Here is a 16122-nt window from a genome sequence, read left to right as displayed (position 1 = left end):
CCTCCAAAACTCAAGGAGGGGAGGGCTGCGGCCACGGCGGGATCGGGAGGGGCCGAGGTGGTGGATATTCCGACCCGGTCGGAACCCGAAAAATTTATGTCAAAGAACAAATATTCCATCCTGGCGGACCTTGAGCCACCGCAAGTGGAGGAGCAGGGGGTAGCGATGGAATAGGCTGCTGCTTTATTATTTTTTTTTTTTTTAAAGAAACCTTTTTAATGGCAGTGATCCACTGGAATATCCGGGGATTCTATGCCAACTTCCAGGAACTCCAGCTGCTTTGTCGTGCTTTGAAACCTTCAGTGCTGGCACTGCAGGAGACTCTGCAAAGAGATGGCAAGGTTTTATCTCTCTCTGGTTTTAACTCCGTTTTTAAACCCGCTCAACCGAAGCAAGAGGGGTTGACGGGAGGTGTCGCTCTTTTTATTCGAAAGTCCCTTTTATACAGTACAGTTCTTTTAAGCACCCCTTTACAGGCGGTGGCAGTCAGAGTCACGCTCGAGAAAACCATCACTGTCTGCTCTCTCTACCTTCCCCCTTCCGTCCGTGTTCTGAGGCAGGACCTCATGAACCTGGTCGACCAGCTCCCACGTCCGTTTTTACTGTTGGGCGACTTCAACGGACACTCCCCGCTCTGGGGAAGTGAGATGACATCAGCCCGAGGTCTTCTCTTAGAAAACCTTCTCTCTGACATGGACTTGTGCTGTCTTAACGACAAGTCTCCCACTTACCTGCATCTGTCCTCTGGAAAGCTCTCGTGTTTAGATCTGTCGGTCTGCGATCCATCGTTGGTCCTGGACTACGAGTGGAAAGTGCACGACGATCTGCACGGGAGTGACCACTTTCCTGTCGTCCTCCGCCCCACAGATGGAGAAGATGACTCTCTGCCTGACCGCCTGTACTACGACAAAGCAGACTGGAGTTTTTTTACCACCAAGATAAGAGCGGAGCTGCAGGAAGAAACAGTATTGAAAAGCAAGGACCCTGCTGACGCTCTGACTCGGATCGTTTTAGATTGCGCCAAAGCAGCAGTCCCATCGTCTACCTCCAAGCCTCAGGTCCCTAGAACGCCCTGGTTCAACGCGCAATGTCGGGAGGCCCGCAAGTCTCGGAAGAGAGCGCAGCGACGCGTCTTTCGGAGACCGGAGTCCGATAGCGTTCGAACCCATCAACAGCTGAGGGCGAAAGCCAGGTATGTTTTTAAAAAGAGCCAGAGGAAGTCTTGGAGAGATTTCTGCTCTTCCTTAACCTCCAACACACCCAAGAAGAAAGTGTGGAGGGTTTTAAAAAGAATTAAGGGCAAAAACGCATGCCCGACCTTCCACCATCTTAAACTTTCAGACGCTCTGGTCACAGAGAAGAAAGCAGTTGCCAATTTGCTTGCCTCCACAATAGAACAGAACTCGAGATCTGCTAACAAATCTGCTCGCTTTCTTAAAACCAAAAACCTGTCAGAAAAAACACCATGGAACTTCTTTTCCGACAACACAGAGAATTACAACCTTCCTTTCACAATGAACGAACTTAAATCTGCCCTTCAGACCTGTACGGATTCCTGTCCAGGAATGGACGAAGTCCATTATAAACTCCTAAAGCACCTTCCCCAAACCTGTCTGGACACCCTGCTTAAAGTTTATAACCACATCTGGGTCACAGGTTTCTTTCCACCCTCCTGGCGGAAAGCCCTCATAATCCCACTGCCGAAACCGGGAAAAGACCCCTCGAACCCCTCCAACTACCGCCCAATTGCACTGACCAGCTGCGTCTGCAAACTGATGGAGAAGATGGTCAACGGTAGACTGATGTGGAAACTAGAGACCGACGGCCTTCTGGCGAAGGAACAATGCGGTTTCCGCAAGCATCGCTCTACCGTTGACCATCTGGTTCGTCTGGAAACCACGATAAGAAATGCTTTCGTCAACAAACAACATGTGGTGGCCATATTTTTTGACCTGGAGAAAGCTTACGATACCACGTGGAAATTTGGTATTCTTTCCGACTTGCACAAGCTCGGCTTCCGAGGACACCTGCCTCAGTTTATCCACAATTTTTTACAAGACAGACAATTCCAGGTGAGAGTCGGCACCACCCTGTCCGACATTCACGAGCAGGAGCTGGGTGTCCCGCAGGGGAGCATCCTGTCGCCGGCTCTGTTCAGCATCAAAATTAATGACATCGTTCAATCCGTTCAGAAAGGATCGGACAGCTCGCTGTTCGTGGATGATTTTGCCTTATATGCAACCGGCAGCACGTACGCCAGCATCCAGCGACGGCTTCAGCTCTGCGTCAACAAAATCCAGTGTTGGGCAGAGGAGAATGGCTTCACATTTTCGTCCTCCAAAACTGAATGCATCCACTTTCATAATTTTCGCCAATTCTATCAGGACCCTGAAATCCGTCTGGGAACATCCACCATCCCGGCGGTCAAGGAAGCCAGATTTCTAGGGGTCGTCTTCGATCAGAAGCTGAATTTTCTCAGCCACATTAAACAGCTGAAAATATCTTGCCTAAAAGCCCTGAACATCATCCGAGTTGTGGCACACACGAACTGGGGTGCTAAGAGGACTCTCTTGCACCTCTACAGAGCCCTGGTCCGGTCCAAACTGGATTATGGAAGTGTTGTATACGGCTCGGCCAGACCGTCCTACCTGAAACTGTTGGACCCTGTACACCACCAAGGGCTCCGTCTCAGCTTAGGTGCTTTCCGCACCACCCCTGTGCACAGCCTGTACGCAGAGGCGGGGGAACCGCCTCTTTCCAACTGCAGACTGAAGCTGACCCTGAACTATTATTTGAAATTGTTTTCGGAACCTACAAACCCTGCTTACGATGCTGTATTCAACAACCCTTTCGATAAGAAATTTACAGACAACCCAAACTGCATACCTCCTCTCGGACTCCGCATTCAGCCGCACTTGGAAAATGCCGATCTGGATGTCGGTGGCATCTCAGATTTCTCTAAGTTCCCTGACAGCCCCCCGTGGACCTTTACAACACCTGAGGTCCGATTCGATCTGGCCTCGTACCGTAAGGACACCACCAGTTCTCTGGCCTACAGAACCTACTTTTCGGAACTGTGCCACAAATTCCCCACCTTTCAAGGCATCTTCACTGACGGTTCCAAGTCAGAGGACGGAGTCGCCGCATCTGCGTTCTGTCCCGCCTTTCCTGACCGGCCCTCAACGGAACACATCCTGTCTGACAGCTCGGTATACACCGCGGAACTGACCGCACTGGTCCTGGGGTTAAAAATGGTTCTCTCTTCCAAACAGAAGAGATTCATGATCTTTTCCGACTCCTTATCAGCCCTGGAGGCGATCGCCTGCAGGAATATCACTCATCCCAAACTGCTGGAATTTTATGAAACTTTTACTCTCGCAACGAAGAAAGGATACGAGGTTGTGTTGGCCTGGGTTCCCGGACATGTTGGCATTCGTGGTAACGAAAGGGCGGACCTGCTGGCCAGGAACGCTGTAAAGAAAGAATTGTCCAGATCCTTGGTACCCTATACAGACATGAAGCGGAAGGTCAATACTTACGTTAAGGATCTTTGGCAAGAGAAGTGGAACACCCAGATGGACAACAAGCTCTTCCAGATCCGTCCGGACCTGGGGGAGACCCTCCCTTCGGGGGTGAAGAACAGAAAGGAGGAATCTGTGCTGTGCAGACTGCGTACGGGGCACACTTTTTTTACTCATTCTTACTTGTTGAAGGGGGAGGAGGCCCCTCGATGCGTTCCCTGTGACGAGCCTCTCACCGTGAAACACGTGCTCCTTGACTGTTGGGATCTGCATGACGTTAGACGCAGACATTACACGGCGGTTTCTTTGAAGACTCTGTTTCGTGATGTCCCTCCGTGGGCGCTGATGGACTTCTTAAAAGAAGTGAACCTTTTTAACCAGATTTGAAGGTTTTAAACTATGGAAGTTTTTTTTTTAACTTTGGAGTGGAAAGTTTGAAGTGGTGACTCGTTTTAATTGGTTGTTTTTTTTTAGCCTTGTAGCAGTAATTGACGCGGCGATAGCCTTGAGATGGCCTTAGTGGTCGGCGAGGCTCTAAGCACCATAATTTCATTTCATTTCATTTCATTTCGTTATGGGGTGCGTGAATGCTGAGTATGTTCTTGTTTCCATAACCCATCAAACACTGAATTGGAGTACACTTTTCTTAAAGTATTTATCTTTAGCATGTGTATACACATGAAGGGGGTTCAGGCTTTTGCAGGTCAGAACATCTCTTGACCTTTGAAATTGGAAAATTCTTCACCTTTAACCCACAAGGTGTCATCACCATGATTCAAACCCAGGATCCTCATACTGAAAGTCCCATATGACTGTTTCAACCAGGGATGCTTGAGATTTGAAGCCCTTCTTTTCTTCTTTCTCTTCATATTCTAGGATCAGGATATGTTTCCCAAAATTTGAGTTTAGTTATTTCAGAGCTCACTGCTATCAATGTTGGAATCTGCTGATTGTTGAGCATAGGTATGTTCATTGAAACATTGCCAAAGTTGCATTTTGGAATCAGTAGTTGTGGGTGATGAGTGCATTAGTCTTGGAAGTATGTGTGACTCTGTATTTGGACAGTATGTATTTTTGGATGATTTAACACATCACAAAATAGAAATAAAAAGTCATGAATTAAGTCTAAGAACTGTTTGTTATATGACCTGACCATGGTTCTGTCAGGATTTTTTTTGGTGGATTTCTTTTTTTTTTTTTTATGTTTGTTCTGCTGTAACATCTCAGGTTACACTTGTGTTATTTGTCCTTCTTTTGTTTTTTCAGTTGTAAGAAAAACAGCAAACCTTTGCATCATTGTAATCTGAAAACAGTAGTACTTTTTTTTTTCTTTAAGATTGTTATATTGTAATGATCACTTTGAAATCTCCTGTAATGAGAGAATAGAACCTTCATTGCATGAAATGAAAAAAAAATGTAACAAAGCATGAAGGCATGGCCAGCACTCAGTGTGGAAAGAAAGGGTGATGATTAGTGCATAATGGGCTAATATGTCTTCAGTACATTCTCAGGAATAGGATGATCATGATGAATCATTTTATCTTTGATGGAAACAGAATGTGTGATGTCACTTCATGACAGACAGTGGGACATCATTCTCTTTGTTGATTGCATTAGTTTGTTTGGAGGTTGAATTTTTATTCAGAATTTGTTTTCCCCTTTCTTTTTATTGGACATACAATTATCATGAGTAAATCAGAATGCCCTCTTTTCATGTTTCCGTACCAATTTAATTTCTTGAGTTGAAATGGCTGAAAAGACATCAACATTGAATTATTAGCTGATGAAAACAGTTGCAGCAAACTTTCTTGAAGATTGCTCTTTCTTTTTCTTTTTTTTTGTGTGTGTGCTTGTTTTATATGTGATTAGAATGATAGTTATTGGTACACATAATGTGTTCTTCATTGTATATTTTACTAAATCAGTTACTTTTTATGAAACATTTACTTAAAACCAGGATTAAGTCAACCCAAAGATATAGTTAGAACCTGATGAAAACACAGGGTCAGCATATTTACCAGGGTACACCATGAACCCCAATTCCCCCAGAATGTTGATATGTTGAAAATGCATTGATTATTATTATTGCTTTTTTTTTTCTTCTCAAGGCCTGACTAAGCGCGTTGGGTTACGCTGCTGGTCAGGCATCTGCTTGGCAGATGTGGTGTAGCGTGTATGGATTTGTCTGAACGCAGTGACGCCTCCTTGAACTACTGATACTGAACAAAGGCATTGAAAACTGCTGACTTTTATGATTGTTGGCTGTGTCTAGATGGAAGCACAGGCATTTGACGTGCCTCTTCATTTGAGGGTGTGAGTGTGTCTGTGTGTGCGAATGTGTGTGTATGTGTTTGTGTGTGTGTGTGTCCATGTGTGAATGTTTCTCTGTGTGTGTATGTGTGAATTAGAAACAGAATCTGGATCAGTTATAATTATCAATTAAAACTAAACAAAACACACAAAAATGTATGTCAAAAATAGAATATAGAACAAGAAATAGAATTAATTCTCCATGCTATGATGTTTTTAGCAGCAGTTACGGACATTTTCCAAACATTCATACAAGTTTGTCTTCCAGTATCAGCTGATGGGGTTTAATGATATTTGGAAGATATTTTTGTTTCATGTGTTATTGTTTGCTTTGTGTCTGACATGTTATTGTAAAGCATTTTGAGAGGCTTGAAAGTCCCATATAAATGTACTATTATTATCATCATTATTATATTCATATGAGTATGTGTGTGCATGCAAGACTCAATCTGCATACCTGTTTCTTCAGTTTCAGACATTGGTCAGATTCCTGTATTCAATTCTTGTGTTCTTATGTTGACTTTTTTCTCTTTTTACTCCTTTCAGCACTGGTGCTCCCCCTGCCTCTCAGTTAGGTAAGAACACTATTTGACATTTTATATCTATATCTATCTGTCTGTCTATTTATCTAGCTAGCTAGTTAGATAGACAGACAGACACACTGTGTGTGTGCGCGCGCATGTGTGTGTGTGTGTGTGTGTTTGTGTGTGTGTACAATACTGGAAACAATTTTGGGACATGAGGGTAAAAAATCAAAAGTAATGTAAAAGCAATGCAAACACAGTTTTGGAGAGTTTATTTGATTGATGAGGATACTTATATAGTGCCTATCCTCAGTTGGAGACCAAGCTCAGGGTAATTTGCACAACAGGCTGCCTACCTGGGTAGAGCCGACTGACAGTTGCCATTGGGCGCTCTTCATTTGTTTCCTGTGTTATTCAATCAGATGTCAGGCATGCACACATGCACACTCAAGCAGACAGAGTTTAGATATAATAATAATAATAATAATTATACATAGTTTTTCTATGGCGCTATATCCAGCACCAGTGCTGCTCAAAGCGCCTTACATCATCCAGTAGACTATAAACATGCCTTAAAAAACACATCAACCACTATCTGACAATGGAAAAATCCAGCATGTTCATATGAATGAAAAAGCACACTTAAGAGATGATTCAGATTATAAAAGCTATGAAGTAAATAAAGCTTAGATTAAAACAAAATGCATTTCATGGAACACACACACACACACACACACACACACACACACATATATGTCCCTCATACACTCACACACTCACACACAGACACACACACGCTGACATTAAATATCAACTGCCCTAAAAACAAAATTGCATAAGCATTAATATATTTCTTATTTTCTAACATAGAATTCTGTTCGGGCATACTAACATGCCTACACACTTACACACATGTACCAGAGCACTGTACCCTCACAAACACATGCACGCACGCACGCACGCACGCACGCACGCACGCACACACACACACACACCCATTAAAAAATAACCAGATAGAAAAAATGCCATCACATCTACTACATAAAATACACAATGCATTAAAACAGGACTATAAAAATACTAGTACAAAGATACTTGTTAACAGGCATACCTTGATTTAACTGTTTCACCCAGAACAAAAATGCTTATGGAAAAGGTAAGTTTTCAGATCTGACTTAAAGGAATGTAGATCAGAGGCATTCCTAAGAGATGAAGGTAGAGAGTTCCACACTTGGGGAACCTGGGCTCTGAAAGACCTATTCCTAGCATGTTTCAGATTAGTCCTTGGAACTTTAATAAGCAGCTTTTCAGAACTGTATCCTAATGCTGTGTGCGGTTCGTATGTTTCCAATACAGAGGAGAGATACAATGGAAGAGACTTGTCAAAATGTTTGAAGGCGAGTGTTGCTAACTTACAGTGAATGCCGGACTCAATCAGAAGCCAGTGTAAACGATTCAGCAGAGGTGTAACATGATCAGATTTCTTTTTGGCGAGAACCAGTGGTGCAGCATTGTTCTGAATTTTCTGTAATCTGTACCTATAATAAAATAAAATAAAAATAAAAAAGGATCAGGAATATTTAAACAGACATCAATAAAATCAGCAAAATGTAGTCCTACGTGACTGGCTTCTCATGTGTTACATGGTTTCCACTAGGCACTGCTTTTAAAAGAAAATAACATGGCCTCAGGCAAAGGTTGTTGCCATCAATACAGACACTAAGGGTGATGTGTCCTACAGTATATGAAACCTTAGAGAAAAAAATTCATGCTTTGAATATAAGTTCATATGTTGGAGACAGGATCTCACATTGTGGCCAATTTTTTTCACAAATAATGGAAAAGCTGTGACATGGACAATTCTTAGTTTATTTTAGTTCAAATGTTAAAAGCTTTCTTTCCTTGGTAGTGATTAACATTTGTGAATAGTCATGTAATTGAGAAATGTAAATAATAATAATAATGATAATGGATACTTATGTAGCAGACTATCCAGAAATCTGCTTGGGTGCTTTACAGAAACACTTTTGTTTACATAACACATGACATCAATGTTACGTACACACACCAAAATGTGACTGACTAAACACACACACACACACACACACACACAATGCATACATACATGTACATAGCAGCTACCCTCCACACATACGCACACATAGGCAAGCACAAACATATATAACCAGACGCGCACGCGCGCTCACACACACACACACACGCAAATACACATTCCTACACATGCATATATTTATGTTGTGTGTGTTACGTGGAATGCAAGTTTTAAATAATCTTGTATTCAATCAAGCAACATTGGAATAGGTCACTGTTTTAACACACACTTGCTGTCCATTCATGAAATTTATTAGATTTCAATTAATCTTCACAAACACTTACTTTCAAACACTCTTAAGTATATCTTATAGGAATGAAAGTGCAGGCCTGTTTCCTTCTGTAAGTGCCTCCCAATAAGTTGGCTGTATTTTAAGCAGTTTTTGCAAGTCGGCTGGACTTGATAATTTCTTGGATTTCAGTGAATAACCATTTTAATGTGTTGGATATCACACAGTGAAGCATGCAAGCAGCAGTGCTTTAACTTATTTTACCCAATCTTTCAATCAGTTAAATCTGTAATTGCCTGAATAAATGTGGAAGAAAAATGAGTTAATGAGTTTTTGCTTGGATTTTATCCTTGGGTGCATTTTCACACCTTGATGTGTTTTTAAGACACTGAAAATATAGTGCCCATGTTAGTTAATTGTTGGTGTCATCAGTGTCTGAAATTAATGTAAAGCGAAGTATTCAGACCAGTCTTGCAAAAACTTCCAGCATCTCACATACTGCAAAACACACACACACACACCTCTGACTAAATGCTTTGATTACTGTGTCATAAGGTGAAGTAAAAGTTTCAATATTTGGGCAAAGTGATGCACATGAGTATGTAGTCATGCTTGTCAACAAAAATGAGTTCATACTGCCTGTGTGATGCTGCTAACTGCCAGATAGTCTCCAATGTCAGATCAATATTGGTGGCAGAATTCATGCAAGCAGTCTCTTCTGCTGTTGGAAGTTGATGGCATGACATCTGCTGGAAGTATCCGTACAAACAGTGCACATGAGAGGAGAGTTGAATGTCAGGATTTTCCTCAGTGGAGGAGTGAAATGCAGGTTTGCTTGACCTCTCCTCTTTTTGTCTGATAAGATGTTTCTTAGCTTTCTTTACTCATTCTTGCATCTGGCAGTGATCTTGAGAAATCTGGTCACCCGTAAACTTGTCAGTCCTGTGTTGGATGTCTTCACCAAAGGCACCATTTTTCTTTCTGTTGTTAAGTTGAAGAAGTTCGATGTCTCACTGGCTCTTTTCAGCAGTTTCATCCCATGGCCAGTTTCCTTCGGTCTCCAAGAGTGTTTTTCTTCATCCCAACAACAAATGCAGGAGTTCTTTTTCTTGGGGTCTTCTTTACAACTTTTCTTCTTGATGCATAGATGTATAGTTAGACATTCAGAACAGTGGCTGTGTTTTTGTGATCATTCTTTTTTCTTAGTTTGATGTGGTTATTAGTTATGTATGAGATCTGGTAATTCAATGATTGTCGTTAATTCTCCTTGTCACTGAAGTGATGAAAACAATTACAGGTGTTTGAATAAGTGCAATTTTGAGAACTCTTCATGAATGTTCCCTTGTGATCAGCTGGGGTCTAAGCAACAAGTTAGAGAGAGATCTTGTTAATGGAGCTGTCATGAATATTTTGTGAAATATTGACCTTAATCTGTAGATATGAGATCTTTATTCAGTAAAACCTTTTATCTTTAAATTTTAAGTCTCTACCTTTCAATAAAATGATGATAGAAATGCATGTGTGTTCGCGCACACACAGATTTGCGTGTGTGCGTGTGTGATTTTGCTGAGCTGTGTTGGAAATCTATTCACTTCTGTGCTGAATGATAGGCTGACCGATTATATAAATGCAAACTAACTTATCAGTTTACTTTCAGGGGTTCAACCAGAATTTGGACAGTCCCATTCTACATAACATCAAATGTTTGTTTTGAAATCATTAATTGATATTATTTTCATGAAAAAGAACAAACTTTACCGTGCTTTTAATTGATTTAAAAAAAGTGTTTGATTAGATTTGGAGAAGTTGATTAAATTTGGAGAAGTGGGTTGTGGCAAAAACTTATCATGAAAGATTGATTGATAATATTTTGCATGTCATACTGAACATGTATGATAGAATTAAATCGTATGTTTTTAGATGGTGAAAAATCGGATTTCATTAGCATTTGTAATGGTGTACAGCAAGGAGAAAATCTCTCATCTTTTCTTTGTATCTTAATGATTTAGAGTTGTGTGTTGACTGAGTATATGAGCTCATAATTATGTTGATTTTTTATGGAATGTTAACAATAGAGACTTAGTTACATGCGATTAATTGTACTCTTATATGCCGATGATACAAATTTCCTTTCAGAGACAAAAGTAGGATTACAACAGTCCCTTAATGTCTTTCATGCAAAAATGGCACTTTTTATAAAACTATGAAATAAAATAAAAAATACAGAAAAATGAATGGGCTTATAAAAAACAATGTTTTCATTACTTCAGTCAGCCAGAAATCAAGATCTACAAGTACATATTATTCTTGACGTGTACCAGTTTATGATTGTTCCTATTTTGCTGAATGATGCAGAAATATGTGGTGATAGAAACATAAATATCCTTGAAAAATAAGAACTGAATTTTTTTAAATGCTTGTTAAAGTTGAATAGGAATACTTTGACACAAATAATTTATGGAGAAACTGGTATTTACCTATTAGTGTATTAGTGAAAATAAGATTAGTTCGATTTTGGCCTGGCCAAGTGTTACCAAACAGTTTGATATTATTCAGTTTATAAAAATTGGTATTTATTCTTCAAAACGGATTACTGGATTAGTAATATAAGACAAATTTTAATGCAAACAGGGCATGACTATGTAGGGATGGTCAATTCTTCCATGAGAAAGAATTTCTCTAGGAATAGCGTTGAAAGATAATTTTCAAAATTTATAGAGACAGGCTTGAGAGGCAAGTGATAAAATGTTTGTTCTATCAAAAATTCAAAAGTTATTTTGGAAGAGAAAAATACATGTCAAATGCCTGATAATTAAGTTAATAGCTTCTTCAAACTTCAGAGTAGTGGTCCATAAGTTGGAAATAGAAGTAAAGAAATGCAATGGCATACCATGAAAATTATGGTGGTGTAAGGTTTATAATATGTCTTTGATTGGGGATGAGTTCCATTTTATAATGGAACATCTCAAGTATGATCAGTTGCAAAAAAGATACGTGTCTAAAAATATATTTCTCTGAAATCAGATGATTTTTGTAATATGCTCAAAGAGGGCACAAATCATTTTAGCTGTAAGTTTACTATATTTGCAAATGTTGTGTGTATACTCTTTGGGGGTTAAAAGACATTTGTGTTTTCTCAACAGCCATATGATGCTGTTGTGCATTTGGAAATGTTTATTCTGGGCATGAAATCATTATTTTGTAGTTGTCCTCCATACTCCAACAGGAGTGAAAGGATAATCAATATTAAAGCTTGAAATTTGTGTGTGTTTGTGTGAGTGTGTGTGTGTGAGAGAGAGCTGTTAATGTCACTGACATTACAGTCATTCACATATATTTCATGAAAAATTAAACATGGTCATGCACTTTGATGGGGTTTTTTTAAACAGCCTCAAAGAAACCTGCTGGTGGCTTTGAGCCAAAGCCTGCCCCAGCTGCTCCTGTGGCCAAAAGCTGGGCTCCCTCCACCTCTGGCCCTGCCCGCAGCCCGGCTGCTTCTGTGGCCAAAGCCTGGGCTCCTTCAGCCCCAGCCCCAGCTACTGTGGGAACCGGGCCTTTCGGGAGTGGTGCAGCCCTGAAACCAACTGGGGTTGGTGCAAAGAGGGGTCGTGTGGGTGAGGCAGTGACCAACCCTGGTACTGGGGGCACTGGGCGAATCCCTGTCTGCTCTGGCTGTGGCTGCCCCATTAGGTATTGTGTGTGTGTGTGTGTGTGCACGCGTGCGTTTAACATCACCTCTCATGGGCAATTTTGTAAAGTCATTGGATTGTGATGTTTCTCCCATTTTGTTTCTCTCAAGAATGTTTTTGTATTCTTGCATGTGTGCATATGTGAAAAAGCTTAAATGCAAGTGTGTAAGTTCAGAAAGCCAGATAGCCTTCAGATCACTTATGAACATTTACTGCTCTTAAAAACTGCAACTGAATTTTTTAATGCCTAGTCAGTGCATATATGTTCAAGTTTTTATTTTGTTGTGAAGCATCAGCAGTTAAAATTGGCCCTTTTTTTTTCAACATCAAACAATTGTTGTCTTAAATTTCTATTACAAGCTTGCAAACTAAAAGGCTTTTTGTTTTTGAGCAATTCTTTTTTTTTTCTCTACAGAAAACAATGGCTTAATTGTGTCATTTCATCATAAGGATTTCTATATGTGTGTGCATTTGATCAGAATAATTATTTTTCATTCTGTGTATGTGTGTGTGTCTGTGTACCTGTATGCCACTGTGTTTGCATATGTGTGTTTGCATGAGTGCAATCTTGTGTGCACGTGTGTGTGTGTGTGTGTGTGTATGTGTAAGCATGTTTGTGTATACACATGCGTGTGTGTGCATGCATGCGTGTACATGTTTGTGTGTGTGTGTGCAGAGGTCCCTTTGTGACAGCCATGGGCAACTGCTGGTGCCCTGACCACTTTGTGTGTGCCAACCCGCAGTGTGGCGTGAAGCTGATTGACATTGGCTTTGTGGAGGAGGGGGGCAACCTGTACTGTGAGAGGGACTATGAGCGCTACCTGGCTCCCCACTGCAAGAAGTGTAACACCACCATTCTTGGGGTGGGTAAGAGTGAGTTTGTGGGGTGTGGATGTGTGTGTGTGCATGAGGTGTTGATGTGTGTGCATTTGTGTACATGTGTGGGGGCTGTGTGACCGTGTGTGCATGCGTGTGTGTGCGCGCATGTGATTCTTAGGGTGAGAGTCTGCCACTGTGTGTGTGTGTGTGTGTGTGTGTGTGTGTTTGTGTGCCTGTGAAATGTACATTTTCAGATGCACATATTTCCAAAGTGAATTGGATACTGTTTGAAATGTAAATTTTTTTTATTTTTTATTTTTTTAATCTTTATGCTTATGAGTTCTTTTGTCAAGACAGAATCAAGCATCAGGTCAGTCAACATGTTCAATTTCAGAAAAGTAAGAACTGCAACAATAGTAAGCACCCTTTCTGCACCTTCCCCCACGTCCTGACCACCCCAAGATCTGTGTTGATGTAAGTTGGGTTTATGTTTTTGTAAGGCATCTGCTCCTTTAATGTTCAAATCAGATGTGATGTTGTGTATATGGATCAGTACCATATACTCTTAACTTCCTTGAAACTGAAACTGTTGTAGGAATGTGTGAATGCCTTGCAAGCCACATGGCATCCGGACTGCTTCCTGTGCACTCAATGTAAACTGCCCATTGGTGGAAACCAGTTCCACATTGAAGAAGGCAAACCTTACTGTGAGAAAGGTGAGATTGTGGTATGTAACTGTGTGTGTGTGTGTTTTTTCTTTTAACCCGAAGCTTTATATTAACAAATACGGAACACATTTTAACGATTAAAATTTCTCTATATTTTATTTATTTATTTATTTATTTTTAAAGTGTGTATCACAAGTGTCTTGAAGGCCTTACCTCTCTTGTTACTTACTATTGTTGTTTACAAAGAAGACGTTTCAGAAGATTCCATCTTCATGACTTGTTCTCAAAGATCTCTGTTGTTTCAGTATATTCCATTATCATTACTTACTATTGTTGTTTACAAGAGATGACTGATGCTCCAGAAGATTCAATCAGTTATTAGTATTGTTGTTTACAAAATATGACCGATGTTTGAGATTTCATCATTGTTTTAACCATTGTTACAAAAGATGACTGATGTTTCAGAAGATCCCATCGCTGTTATTGCAATTGTTGCTCAAAAAAGATAATGTTTCAGAAAATTCCACTATTGTTATTACCATTATTGTTCACAAAAGATGATTGATGCTTTAAAAGGTTCCGTCATTGTTATTACAATTGTTCACAAAAGATAACCAGTGTTTTGATTCCATTATCATTACTTAAACCATTCTTATTCACAAAGCTGACTGATATTTTAAAAGATTCTATCATGTTATTTAAACAGTGTTTTCTCAAAACATGACTGATGTTTCAAAAGATTCCATCATTGTTACACAACCATTCTTTACACAAAGCTGACTGATGTTTCAAAAGATTCTATTATCGTGTTATTTAACCACAAAATGTGACTGGTGTTTCAGACTGGGCGTCCATGTTCCAGACCATGTGCGCTGGCTGCGACTTCCCTATCGAGCCTGGTGACCGCTGGGTAGAGGCCATGGGCAAGAACTTCCATGCCGAGTGCTTCAACTGCGCTGTAAGTTTTGTTAGTCTCCCCCAACAAATGAACTGTAAGTGTAGCAGCAGCCCCCTTACCCCTCAGATGTGCTGTACGTGTAGCTGGTCCCCTCAATTGTACTTAAGTTTAACAAGCCCCCTCAGTTGTGCTGTAAGTTTATCAAGTTCCATTCAGTTGTGCTGTAAGTTTAGCTAGCCCCTCTCAGCGTGCTGTAAGTTAAGTAGTCCCCCCCTCAAATGTGCTGCAAGTTTAGCTGGCTATCCTCCACCCCCTCAATTGCACTCTGCGTTTAGCTAGCCCCCTCAGTTGTATTAGTGCTATAAGTTTAGCTACAACCCTCAATAGCTAGCCCCCACTCCCCCCTCAATTGGGTTCTAAGTTTAGCAAGCCACCCTTGACTGTGCTGCATGTTTAGCTTACCTACTCAGTAAATATCCCACCTCCTTCAAGTTTGTTGAAAGTTTAGCTAGCCCCCCTAAAGTGTGCTGCAAGTTTAGCTAGCCCACCTCGATACCTATCCCACATAATTGTGCTCTACATTAAGCTAGCGCCCCTCAACTGTGCTGCAAGTTTAGCTAGCCCCCCTCAATTGTGTTGCAAGTTTAGCTAGCCCCCCTCAATTGTGCTGCAAGTTTAGCTATCCCCCATATTGTGCTGCAAGTTTAGCTAGCCTCACATATTGTGCTGCAAGTTTAGCAAGCCCCCCTCAAGTGTGTTTCAAGTTTAGCTAACCCCCATATTGTGCTGCAAGTTTAGCTAGCTTCCCTCAAGTGTGTTGCAAGTTAAGCCAGCCAATCTCGTGACCTGTCTCACATAATTGTGCTCTACATTAAGCTAGCGGCCCCAATATTGTGCTGCAGGTTTAGCTAGCCCCCCTCAACTGTGCTGCATGTTTAACTAGCCTACCTCGATACCTATCCCCACATAATTGTGCTCTACATTAAGCTAGCGGCCCCCATATTGTGCTGCAAGTTTAGGTTGTCCCCCTCAGTTGTGTTGCAAGTTTAGTTAGCCCATCTCAGTTGTGTTGCAAGTTTAGGTAGCCCCCCGCAATTGTGTTTTAAGTTTAGTTAGCCCATCTCAGTTGTGTTGCAAGTTAAGCTAGCCCCCCTCAGTTGTGTTGCAAGTTTAGCTAGTCCTCTCAATACATAATCCCCACAATTGTGGGCTGTGGTTTGCCCTCCCATAATTGTGCCCTCATTCTCAATTGCTCTACATTTAGCTTGACACTGACACTGATGCATATTGTCCAGCTGACTGCACAGGACTATCAGGACTGCCCGACTGAATAAAAATCATAAAAAGGATC

The 16122-nt window shown here is 41.0% G+C and overlaps 1 protein-coding gene across 8 annotated transcripts in view; it reads left to right on the top strand.

The window, feature by feature from the left end:
* LOC143282285 (PDZ and LIM domain protein 7-like) overlaps positions 1-16122 on the top strand; it is a 126197-nt gene that overhangs the window by 108870 nt on the left and 1205 nt on the right. For all 8 annotated transcript variants that reach the window (XM_076587888.1, XM_076587908.1, XM_076587901.1 and 5 more), the window contains 5 exons: positions 6378-6406; positions 12087-12387; positions 13063-13249; positions 13801-13921; positions 14716-14831. In XM_076587888.1, coding sequence (XP_076444003.1) covers positions 6378-6406; positions 12087-12387; positions 13063-13249; positions 13801-13921; positions 14716-14831 — 754 coding nt within the window. The remainder of the gene's footprint in view (positions 1-6377; positions 6407-12086; positions 12388-13062; positions 13250-13800; positions 13922-14715; positions 14832-16122) is intronic.

This window comes from Babylonia areolata, chromosome 1 (assembly GCF_041734735.1).
Source record: "Babylonia areolata isolate BAREFJ2019XMU chromosome 1, ASM4173473v1, whole genome shotgun sequence".
Classification (NCBI taxonomy): domain Eukaryota; kingdom Metazoa; phylum Mollusca; class Gastropoda; order Neogastropoda; family Buccinidae; genus Babylonia; species Babylonia areolata.
Note: the sequence above shows the minus strand (reverse complement) of the source record. Positions and strands in the feature narration are given on the sequence as shown.